The sequence below is a fragment of the Falco naumanni genome, chromosome 4, assembly GCF_017639655.2.
Source record: "Falco naumanni isolate bFalNau1 chromosome 4, bFalNau1.pat, whole genome shotgun sequence".
Lineage (NCBI taxonomy): Eukaryota > Metazoa > Chordata > Aves > Falconiformes > Falconidae > Falco > Falco naumanni.
This window is the reverse complement of record NC_054057.1, coordinates 61,633,170-61,645,338: the sequence shown is the minus strand read 5'-3', so window position 1 is coordinate 61,645,338 and position 12,169 is coordinate 61,633,170. Positions and strand designations below refer to the sequence as shown.

General features: G+C 45.0%; 1 protein-coding gene across 2 annotated transcripts in view; it reads left to right on the top strand.

Annotated features, from left to right (window-relative positions):
- Positions 1 to 12,169, top strand: part of SETD2 (SET domain containing 2, histone lysine methyltransferase) — a 68,090-nt gene that overhangs the window by 25,340 nt on the left and 30,581 nt on the right. For both annotated transcript variants that reach the window (XM_040589721.1, XM_040589722.1), the window contains exons 4-11: positions 414 to 545; positions 1,366 to 1,494; positions 4,972 to 5,095; positions 6,359 to 6,436; positions 6,741 to 6,838; positions 8,547 to 8,673; positions 10,246 to 10,380; positions 10,917 to 11,045. In XM_040589721.1, coding sequence (XP_040445655.1) covers positions 414 to 545; positions 1,366 to 1,494; positions 4,972 to 5,095; positions 6,359 to 6,436; positions 6,741 to 6,838; positions 8,547 to 8,673; positions 10,246 to 10,380; positions 10,917 to 11,045 — 952 coding nt within the window. The remainder of the gene's footprint in view (positions 1 to 413; positions 546 to 1,365; positions 1,495 to 4,971; positions 5,096 to 6,358; positions 6,437 to 6,740; positions 6,839 to 8,546; positions 8,674 to 10,245; positions 10,381 to 10,916; positions 11,046 to 12,169) is intronic.

Below are 12,169 nucleotides of genomic sequence, written 5' to 3'. Positions count from 1 at the left end.
GAGAAATCCTTTGTCTAGAAAAATTAGGACTTAATTTTTTGGAAATTGGTTTCTTGTATGATGAAATGAAGGGGTTTTAAGCCTTCCTCTGGGTGTAGGTGTGAGTACATGCACGCATCTACATTGAAAGTAAAATTGGATTGTAGACATCAAGGAGAAGGGAAAAGTTAAATATCCTGGGATGTCTTTCTGAGAAATTGTCTTCTGTGATCAGAAAGTCATCACCTCCTGCTCAAAACACAGCAAGTATCCTTGGTGACCCCTGTACCTTCTTGTGGTTGTGCAAAGGTAATCATCCATATGTCCAGTTTCTAGAGAATAAATTTCCTCCAATAACAGCTGATAAAGATTGAGGAGTAACTTCTCTACCCAGATGCTGTCTAATCTGTATTTCAATGACTTATCCTCAATAGGAAGAAGAATAAATCTCACCGGGATATTAAGCGAATGTTGTGCGAATGCCCTCCTCTCTCCAAAGAAGAGCGAGCTCAGGGGGAGGTTGCTTGTGGAGAAGACTGTCTCAATCGCCTGCTCATGATAGAGTGGTAAGTAGTGTTTCATGTATTGCCAAAATTGGGCAGTGTTCTCTGTGAGGTAACTTGGGAGTCCCTGAAATAGTCTAGACTTTCCTGTGCGGTGGCAATGAGCTGTCTGTGTGCTCTCATTTTCATTGGCTGGTGTGGAGTGATCTTCAGAGCCTACACACCAGCACTGAAATCTGACCTTCGGTGATCTGCCGAAGGCTAGACCTTAAACCCCACTAGAAATGGGTGTTTGACCTCCCATTAAAAGGTGCTACAAATGCCTGGAGTCTTCTGCTTCTCAGCCTTAACTCTAGTCCATCATAAGCATTGTTGGAGGGTGTCAGAAATGCAAATACAGCTTTACTTCAGATCATTATTTCCTCCCAGTGTGTGTGAGTGGAAGGGAGGGGACAGGGTGCTTAGTGGAATTCACCCCCTGGCACAAGGATTGTCACCACATGGGGGGGGGGGAAGAGGAATCATCTAGCAGAAGCCTTGCCCTTTGGCTTTTATTTCATAGCCTAGGCAGTAGACATAGGGGAAGGGGGTATCTTGGGGGAAGAACCCCTAAAATGTGGGGAGAACAGGCCAGTTCATCGCATTTTGATGATCTGACATAGACGTGCAGCAGCATTACATTCCACATGTTTTTATCTTCCTTCCATAAATAAACTGCATTTGCATGTTGACAGTCAGATGGTTGTGTTTTTTATAGCAAAACACATTTGAAGGTTTTACACTGAATTTATTATGGTTACTTGGTATCTATTTCCCATCTGAGCCGTTTTTGTTATTGCTGTTGTCCTGCTGGGAATTGATTTGTTCCATTTCCTTCCTTTAGTTCTTCCAGGTGCCCAAACGGTGACTACTGCTCCAACAGGCGCTTCCAGAAGAAACAACATGCAGATGTTGAAGTGATCCTCACCGAGAAGAAAGGCTGGGGGCTGAGAGCTGCCAAAGATCTGCCATCGTAAGCCTTTGCTCTTCGAATGACATCCTCATGCTATTTTACTCCCTTGTGAAGGGAAACTATGATGCTTGCGTTTGCTTAGTTTCCCTGGCAGTAGATTTGCTGAGGTTCTACCAGCTTTAGATACTGTCCTTGTCCTCTGTCAGGTGTCCCTTTTGGTTACTGGCACCTGTGTATCCACTAACTGTGTGTTAGATCTCCCACTCTGGTTTTGCTCCCTTGTTGTTAGAGTTTCCAACAGACTTGCCATGGCTTCATCTTGTGTTTAATCTGTCTTCCCTTCTTTCTTGTCCCTCCCACCTCTGCAAGACTGACCCTCTTCTTGAACTCTCCTCTGCTTAGGACTACATGAAGATCCCGTGGGGATCCTTCCATGTTAGTCTGTTAGAAGTGGAGCCATTAGCTAGTAAGTGCTGGTTTAACACCAGCCATGCTTACATATACAAGTCTGCATTTTACTTGTCTGTTTCGCTCAAGCCAGTTTATATTTGCCTGTTGTGCCTGTATCAGTGCCTTTACCTGGTGTTGGGCACAAAGAAGCTGATGGGACTTGAATGCAAAGGCTGCATGGTGCTTCGGTCCCCTCCTAGGTTGGCAGCAGGATGGATGCTGATAATTTTGGAATTATGGTCTGGTTTGGAAACGGTTGCACTCAAAAAGTGTGTGACTGGGAAGAATAGTGCTGGGTACATTTTGCTCTACAGGTGTGTGTGCAAGGAGTAGGTCTGAGATGGGAATGCCCTCTCACTAGACAGGGTGAGTTGCCTTCTGCCTTGCCGAGCCGGTGCTTTCTTATACTCCCAGTAGTAAAAAAGAGCTTTAAGTGAGGCCACAAGAGAAGAGAGAGGAGTGAGGACATTCAAAGAGCTGCTGGGGCCTGATGCACAAGGTGCAGCAGGAAGAACAAGAAACAGGAGACAAAAATGGGGTTTGCTGGGAGAAGGGAGGAAGGCGGGAGGTGTCTCCAAGTGAGAGGGCTGTGGCAAGCTGCCATGCTGCTATGGCTAGCAAGACTTGGGTGGATTTCTCTCTCCCAGGTTGAGTCCTCACCATTTGTATGCAGGTTATGTGGGTGTGGGTGTCCTGTCAGCTCCATGCAGGGTACGCAGGAGGTGGTTGTGCTGCTCTGCAGATGAACAGCAGACTTTGTAGAAGAAATGGCTGGAGTGTCCTGCTGTGGGGAAGCAGTTTCACCAGGCTCTGATTTCCGTCTCAAAAGGCTGTGGGATGGGCATGGTGAGTCAGTTTGGCCTCAAGTACACCAGAGACCAAACTTCAAGACAACCTACCTAGAACTTAACTGTGCAAAGATTTTCTGTAACTCGATATTTTAGTGAGTTTCTGTGGAAACTTGATTTTTAATATTTTTTTATTGCTTCTGTTGAAGGTGGAGTTCTGAGGAATCCAGCCATGTTTGTGACACTTAAGAAAGCTGTAGCTCTTATGGCAGGGTTTTTTACTGCTATATTGACTATATGAGACTAATTCACAGGAAGGTACAGGGAAGAGTTTTGATTGCTTTAGAGGGTTATGCCAAGTTATCTAAAATGCAGTGAAAACAATTCTGTGGCTTCAACCCAGTATGTTTAATTGAGAGCAACTTCGCACTGTGCTTATGTAAAAGATAACAGCGTTAAGCAATTGTTAAAATGAGTGACGAGCACTCTCCATCACTGTTCTGTTGCACAGCAGCTGTATCAAAGAAGAGGGTGAGCGTTGTAGCATTTTCTGGCTCCTGATTTTCCAGATTTGCCAGATAACCTGGCGAGTCCCTGGTGCTGCTGGACCTAATAACCTTTGCAAAAGCAGAGTCCTGTTGTTTTTGGAATAACACATGCACAGGGTATCACAGGTAGTGATAGGGACTGAAGCAGTGGTGCTGTCCTGTATGGAAGTATCACGTCCACTTTTATTTGAAGTTTTAGGAATTTCTTTTGAAGAGAAGGTCTGGAGGTTGTGGTAAAGATGTGGCTGATAGTGAATAGCTCACCATAGCCAGCATTGTGTCTGCTAGGTGGGCTAGAGTCAGGAACGTTGAGAAAGATGGGAAGGAGATAACTGTGTGAAGACCATCTTGGGTAAGAGGGTAAATAAATCAACAAGAGCAGCAAAAGTATCTACTGCAGTTGGCCTGTGTGTGTGTCAAGGGATTTGGATATGGTTCCTCAACATGCGATACAGTGACTTAAGTCAGGCTCGCTGGAACATTGCTTTTATTTCTGCATGTGCAGTTCCGAGAAACAGTTGTTTGGAGAGAGATTTGCAGACTGGCAGAACTTTACTGCACTGCTAAAGCTTGTCTTGGGAGAAGACAACCTCACCTTGGTACCCATCCTACCAGAAGACAGTCTGTGGATGGTCACAAATCCAGCGAAGGCTGGAGAGGTGGTACACCCAGAAGGAGATCTGTCCCACCTGATGTGGGTTTGTTCAGAGATATCCTGCCACTGCACCCCTGTTCTCAGGCTTGCAGTTTTGCGGTTGGGAACTTGAGGGGAGCTAACCCAACTCAGCAGCCGGTCATCAGAAGACCGTTGCTGACACCTTCATGTGGGTATCTGCTAAACACAGGCTGGGGAGGCATGTAGGAGAAAGGTACGGCTGAGTTATAAGCCGAAGGAGCAGGTTAGTGTACCAGAACCTTTTCTAGGTGGACGTGGAGATGGGGGAAGATGGACATAATTTATACGTGTGGGCTGGAAGGCCACGACAATACTGTGGGAGGCGTTGGGATTAATGATGGCAAGGAAATGGCATGAGTGATACCTGCCCAGGACTCTGAATGCTTAGTCCAGGTGGAGCTGGGCAGGAGCTTTTGCCTTCCTGGTGCTCTCCTGGTTAAGCACAAGGGAAGAGTTGAAGGGTTCAGGGTGATACTAAGCAACAGAAAATGTAGGACAGGTATTAAGAAAGCGGTATCACAAGGCATCTTAGTAGACTGGAGAGTTTAAAGCCCAGCTGCACTGCAGAATGCAGTCTGTGAGGTTTGTGTCTGAGCGTACGGGTAACTAGTTGTTCGCTTCCATCTCTGCTTTTAAATTCACCTTTCCTACAGTTAAAAAGCATAGTTTACTGACCCCTCACTTCACCCACCAGACCAGCAAGGGGCAGACAGGCTTTCCATTTCAGTTGAGGAAAACCATCTGCCAGCACCTTCTCTTAATACTCCTTATTTTCCTCTTTACATTGCCCAGAAGGTCTTGTTGTTTTATGGAATAAACCTTGCTCAAAGGGGAGCTTTATTCTTGTGTCTGTGCTTTTTGCTGTAATATACCTACCCATATGATAGCATAAAAAAAGAAATTAATCACAATTGCCTGAGATTAAGGCATATAATAGTCATAGCTACACTACCAGGATGACCAGACTGCAAACTGTACTCAGAGAGCCCTTCTCAGCAGCAGTCATTTTCTGTTCCTTAGTGTTGCTTGCTTGCGGCTAAGCAGAGTGATGCTGTTTTCCTCTTGGGCTTTGCAGCAACACTTTTGTCTTGGAGTACTGTGGAGAAGTGCTGGATCACAAAGAGTTCAAGGCTCGTGTGAAGGAATATGCCCGGAACAAGAACATTCACTATTATTTCATGGCCCTGAAGAATGATGAGGTGAGCTGTGATTGCTGTGCTTGGCTTTGGGGAGCCTGACTGGGCTTAGCCCTTGGTTACGTACCGCACCGACTCCCTGTGAACCCACTAAGCAATGTCCTGAATCTATTAAAAATGTTTTCGTAAGGAAAGGAAACTTTGACTGTCTTTGTGTTGTTGTGCTTTACTTTTTTTTTTGTTTTAACCCATTGCTCAGTTTCAACCTGGTCTAACAGAAGTCTGGTAGCTTAACTGTATCCCAGTGTCCTTGGAGAGGAGAAATTGTCCTCTCAAGAGAAAGGATGGAGAATGGCCCATATCTTCCATGTGAGCAAACTTCTGTGGGAGAAAAAACGTGTCTGTGACCCAGCTTGGGGAGGTGCTTCAAGCCAAACTCAGCTTTCTTGGATGCCCAAGTAAACTAATCTAGGAGACATGCCAAGAAACCGTGTTTCCTTTCTTCCCTTGCTCACAGAGCTGTGTTAAATTGGGACACTTTTAGCTGGTAGAGTCCCTACGTGCAGGATTGCTGTCATTGAAATATTTATATACCAGATGTTCTTAATTATTTATCTTTGCTTCAACTCTATGGGATTGTAGAGCTGCGACACACGGTGTGCAGCCTTGCTTACCTTGGGTGATGGGCCCCCTCTTGGTGAGAACAAAGTGTATAAATAGAAATGTAATTTTATTTTCTGCTTGTCACTTCTGTCAAGACTTTTTCAGTCTGGGTAGCTTTACAGTAAATGAGCTAAAAATACTCTGAATGCTTTTTTCCCTCTTCCCCCCCCCTCCCCCAAAGTAAGCAATTTTTGTAGCTGCCATGGGATTGTTATGCGATCACAAGGGGGCACAGAGGAGTATTTCCAGTTACAAGAGGGAGGATGCAGTGATCCAGGACACGACCTTTCTATTCAAGTATGAGGCATGTGGCAGAGATGTTTGGCTTCCCCAGCCCTCATGGTCATTGTGCCACCTAACAGAGAGTTGGAAACAGATACTAGAAATCCAGGATCAATGCCCAACTGAAGAACCCTGTATTAACCTGCAGTGAAAACTAAGAAACATGTACAAGTTGTTTAGTGCTCTTCTTTTTTGGAGGCTCTTAATGTCACCTGCTCTCCAAACCAAATAAAGTTGATAGCTGGAGCAGCAAAGGGTGTTTGACTTCTACATAGGTTGTGTTCAAACATGTGGTGTCGGTAGCTGTACCACTTCATATCTCTGCCTGGTGCAGAGGAAGGGAGACTGTTTCGCTGTATTTCTTGTTTCTTTTCTTTTCAGATAATCGATGCTACCCAGAAAGGAAACTGCTCTCGTTTTATGAACCACAGCTGTGAACCAAACTGCGAAACACAAAAGGTAAACTGCTGGATCAAAGCTGCTGGCTTTTCACTTCCAACTTAGCAAGCTCAGAGTGAAAAGCATTTCTCCTTCATCTTTATGTCTCTTTGTTTTGGTAGTTGGTTTTTTTGTGTTATTGTTGTAACTTAATGAAATGGAAACAGCTACCTTTGAAATGGGCAAGTGCTGCTGATCCAGTTAGTAAATTTGAAATTTATCAGTGATGCTGTTTGAAGGATTAGCCTTGTTAATCTAAAACAAAACCAGAGCCAGGCCTGGCTTTTCTAATAACTCTTGTCATCTTGTTTTTTCCTTGCCTTAGTGGACTGTGAATGGGCAGCTCAGAGTTGGATTTTTCACTACCAAATTAGTCCCATCGGGCTCAGAGCTGACGTTTGATTACCAGTTCCAGAGATACGGGTATGTTTCAGCTCTCATAAGCTGCTGGAAGTCGGGTTTTGTGAGTGTTGGTGCAATGAAAAAATCCTGCTCCAAAGCAAACCATTGCAAAGCCTCATCTAACAGAGTGGTTCTAAATGAACTGGAATTCAACTATATAAAAAGCTATCTGAATAAAGTTTCTTCCATTTCTAACTCAAGAGATTGGGAGAGGAATTTCCCATTGATTTTAATATGTCTTTTCCAGTGTCACTTTATTGCCTTTTTGTTCCACTTCATACCACCTCTCCCCAGTGGAAATTTCCCAGATAATTATTCTGACTGTTTCTTTCCCCCTGTCTAATCATTAATTACCCAAGCTCCAGACTTCGCAATACTCTTAAATAATGCCCCTTCTCCCCCACCCACTCCTGTTTTATGACTTTGTGAATACTTGCGGAGCTGTAAAACCAACAGATAGCACATTCCCTCTTCCTGTCTGACTCCAGAAGTGCAGGTGTGCAAGCTCCAGTATCGGCTTTGGCTCCCTTCTCTAAACCTGAGCCTAGTATTTTTGTATTACTGCTTGTCCAGGTGTATGGTGCAATATTTCACTCTCTTTATTGTGATGAGCACAAAATAGCATCTGACAGACTTGAAGCAGACTAATTATAAGATTAATTGTAGGTCTATTTTATAATTCCCTTCTAACTGAATACAGTTGTTTAAGGAATGTCTCCTCCTTTTCCTTCTGGATCCTGTCTTCTATGGCTCTTTCTGTAAGCAGGAGAACCGGAAATTAATTTTTAGTTGCGTTTTTAAAGTATTTGTGCTAAAGTGCCAGATGCTGACATGCAGTTTTCTGCTCCTGGTGCAAACTTGCAGCAAGGCAGGCAAACAAACTTAGCCTCAGCCTTTCTGGTTGCTCTTGCAGCAAGGCCTGTGGTATTTCTAGGCCTGTGTGGATGTCTCTAAAGCTGGGGAAGGTCACGTAATAAGCAGTCTACACATCCATAATTTTATTTTTGTTGGTATATGGCTTGGTGAGAATCCTGAGGGTTTTGTATTGTGGCCCTGTTAGGGCCTCCCTGATGGGCAATCATTTTGCTGTATTGTTGCGTATTTGAGTTCAGTGAGTCTAGACTCATCTCACTGGAGTTTTCCAGCCCTGATGTCTTGGTTGTGCTTCCTGAGCTCAGGTTCTGCTTCACAGAAGATCCTGTAGTTGATCTTCCCTGGTTCTTGCCACTCATACTGCGGAGCCATGTTCCACCACTGGATTATGCACATACAAAAAAAGCCCAAACCATTCTCCCAAGCAATTGTGGCATATATAGTTTAAAATCTACAGTATGTCAGGTAGAAAATTGTAGAAATATTGCCTGAGGATAATATAATTTATCTCTCTCCTCTCTGTAGCTGTATATCCGTGCAAAAAAAACTTCCACCTGAATCTTAGTACTTCCACAGATCCTCAGCCTGTTCTTTATCCTGTTTTAAGCTATAAAATGCAAGCCTTTTTCCTAATGGATTATAATCCTGATTATATATTCATTAGGAAAATGGATATATTCATTGCAATGTGTGGTAAGAAGTTAGCAGACACAACAGCCTCACCTTTTCCTTTCTGGTTCTTGGTTGTGGACCTGCAAAGGGCCTGGAAGTGAAGCAGGCTTTGGTTTCCAGGTGAGACAATGGCGTCATGGTAGCGCTGTTACTAACCTGCTGTGTTGCTTATGCCCACCACCAGCAAAGAGGCTCAGAAATGCTTCTGCGGCTCAGCCAACTGCCGGGGTTACCTGGGAGGAGAGAACAGGGTCAGCATCCGAGCTGCTGGAGGGAAAATGAAAAAGGAGCGCTCGCGTAAGAAGGACTCGGTGAGTCTGATTCTCCCTTGTGTGCACATTTTTATTTATTTCTGAGAGTAGGAGCAGCTAAGGGCTGACCCTGGGCTTGATCCTCTCTTCAGGTCACCTCTGTAATCTTCTGTGATCAATGAATCACGATGACCTCAGGGTTCAGTCTTCTCCATGGATGTTTTTGTATCACTGTATTTCACAGCGGCCCTGAATACTTGTGGTTTTTTGGAGCTTTAGTTAAATCTGTATTTCCTTTCTCTGGATTACTTAGCACAAAGTCCCACCAGAGAGGGGCTTTCACAGCTACAATATCTGATCATCAATACTGCATGCTGCTAAAAAACACACTAAATTTATAAACATTGGTGAAAGACTGGCAATACCAGCTTCACCATTTAGGACATTAAATCTGAAATCTGACAGCTGAAAGGGTGCAGATGTTTGCTGTCTCCAGGCTGGGATGTGAAACTTGAATCTTGTAATTGCTTTGGCCTAGAGGCAAGGCTGCTTCCAGGAGGAACTTGTGTGAACATGTGTCGTATTTTTGCTGGTTTCAGTTACAGTTGTGTTTGCAGATGCACATGAATGAAATATGTAACTCAAATCCAGGTGGTTCTTTTTGTCTTTTTATTTTTTAGTCTTTTTATAGCTTATTATGCCTGTGATCCTCAAGTGGTTCTGTGAACCTAGTCCCCACATGGAATACCAGGCATGGGTTCACATGGTAGATGTAGGAAACTGTGGAAAGAAGTCAGAGCAAAGCAGTCTGAAGGAGTTCTTCCTGGGTGCAGACTGCTGTAAGAAACTGCACGGGCTCTTTTTGCTTCCTCTAAAATGTAAAGATATAAAGAAGGTACAAACCTCTGTTCCTACAGATGAGGTTTGTTACCTGCTCTTTTGGGAGAAGCTACCTTCTAAAAATGCCAGCTTCATTTTTATTTACTGTATCAGAGAGTCGGGAAGCCAAGAAATTATAAGTCAGTTATAAGGTGCTTTAAAATGCTAATTGGTGGCACTGCGCAGTAGGCTGAATTCTGAAAGTTGATGTTTTGGTGTCCGTGAATGCGCCTCTGGTTCTAAATATTATAAATACCCATTAGGTATTTAAAGAAGTAAATCTGTCTGCAATTAAAGATAATCTCTTGGTGCACATCTGTTTTCCTACATGAAAAAATAAACTTGCGACTGGGAGTATTTTGGTGCATGCACCTGGAATTTCCTCCGTGCAGCATTAGATGTATACATCTGCAACCGTCAGGGGAGGTGGGTGCTGGAGTCGAGGGATTCCTGCATGGGTGCCAGCTGGGAGTGCAACTGGTTGTCCTCTGTCCCCAGTATAAACACAACTGGTGGGAACAGCGTGCTCCTGTTACAGGGTTTGAGGTCTAAAAAAACCCCTGTAATAGGCCAGATAAAAGAAGCCCAACCACCTTGAGTCCAATTAAAGCCAGGCTTCTTTTCCATATGGGCAAATGGCTTGGGAGAGGCTTCTCTGGGCTCGCAAACCCAGGGAACGGATTGCCTCTGCCATCAGGTAGGGTGGCACGAGCCTGGCACGACCTGAGAGTTGTTTTTCTTTGGCTGTGGTAGGTGGACGGGGAGCTGGAAGCACTGCTGGAGAATGGAGAGGGTCTCTCCGATAAGAACCAAGTTCTCAGCTTATCCCGGCTGATGGTTCGGATCGAAACACTGGAGCAGAAGCTCACCTGTCTCAAGCTCATACAGGTGAGGAGGACGGGGCTGAAGGGCAGAGATCCAGGTCCTGTTAAAGCAGTGTCTTGGAACTCTTTGGGGGGGGGGGGGGGGGGAAGGTGGGAGAAAGGTCTCCTGTTTCTAGAAGCAAATTCCTTGTACGTAAGGGTTTAGACACAGAGTAATTTATTAGTTTAGAACCACAGCTGTCTTATTTCCAAGATTATTCAGCGTTTTTACCTGTGGCTGGGTGCAGATGAGCTGCAGGCGCTGCTCTGTGCAGGCCGCTGCCATTGGGCATTGCTCCCCGGGCCGGGCCCCACCCCCGGTAACGGCCGCTAACGGCGCTAACGGCCCGGCGTCGGTTACTGCTGCCACTCCTGCCACTCCGGCAGCCGGGCCCTGCGCTGCTCGCAGCAGGTGCCTGGTTCTGGCTTCTGCCGTGGGTTTCGCAGGTAGTGTAGGCCCAGTTTAGCAGTTAGCCATATCAGCCTGTGGAAATTCAAGGGATTTTTGCCTTTAAGTCTCTGACTGTCCCCACGGGCTGTCTTGCACTTTGGCTTGTCCAGAACACGCACTCGCAGTCCTGCCTGAAGTCCTTCCTGGAGTGTCACGGCCTATCTCTCCTCTGGATTTGGATGACAGAGCTGGGCGATGGGAGAGGAAGCACTGCTAATAACCTGAAGTTGCAGCTGGAGGTCAGTAATTCCCTCGGGTTTGAAGTTTTTCTAATAGCTTTGCTAACTGCTCAGAAACATAACGGTTTTCTTTTTCTTCTAATGTACCTATTATATGCCAAGTGTTCATGAAAACACACTCGGGTATCCTCAGAACTAAGCCTTAAAACTTCTGCTTTAAGGGAGATCTTTAATATATGGAAAGAATTTATTTTTGTGGTTTTACTTAGATTTCTGAGATAGAGACATGAGCCAGACTTAAAGACCGTTGCTGTTTGTTCCGTGCTGAACAGCACAGGGAATTTGAGGTATTGATGGTTTGAAGTGAAACTTGAATATTTCTGTTTTCTGTATGTACTTTGCCATTGCATAAAAAAAGACATCTGGAAGCTTCTTTATTAAAGAGGCTTCTACAAGAAAGTTGCTATGCAGTCTGGAGAGGTGCACACAGTCCTGCATCCTGAGCAAAAAGCAGAAGCTGTGTGATCTCTAGAGCTCAGCCTCTCCTCTTGCTGACTTCTGTGTTTTTCAGAAACGGTGACAACCCTTCCCAACCCTACTTCTTTAGGTCAGCATGTTTTTTACCTCCTAGCCAGTACTTTGCATTTCTGAACAAATCATGTCTGGCTCATGCCTTTTTCTTTTTTAACTCTGTGGGTTCAGGTGTTCCCTCTGAGAAATGGGTGCTGTTGGTATCAAGAGGATGAAGAGCTGTCTTCACATGCTTTTGTGAGCCTTCAGCTCTTAGAGTGGGATGAGGATACCTGAAGGTTTTTGGAGTTCAGCTTGATACCAGGCTTAATAAGATGGCGTCTGTGCCTCTTTTGAAGTGCCTGTGCTGCTGGTAGGGAGGGGGGCAGCAGATGTCCTATAGGAAGGCCACTGGTTCCATGGCCTAGTCCTCACCCATCATTTAGACAAAGTCCTGGCTGTAAATACCTGGAATACTTTGGTGGTAGTGGGTAAGGGGTCTCTGCTGTTAAGTCAGATCTCACTGACTTGCAGGGTTTGAGCAGACCTACCCATACTTCATCTGCCTTACGCTGTGCAGAGCGTGTTGCTGATGGGCCATGCATGTTGTGTGCAAGGCATGGATTCAGTGGGTGCCTCCAGTTTTCTGCTGATGTGCTGTGGCTTTTCAGTAC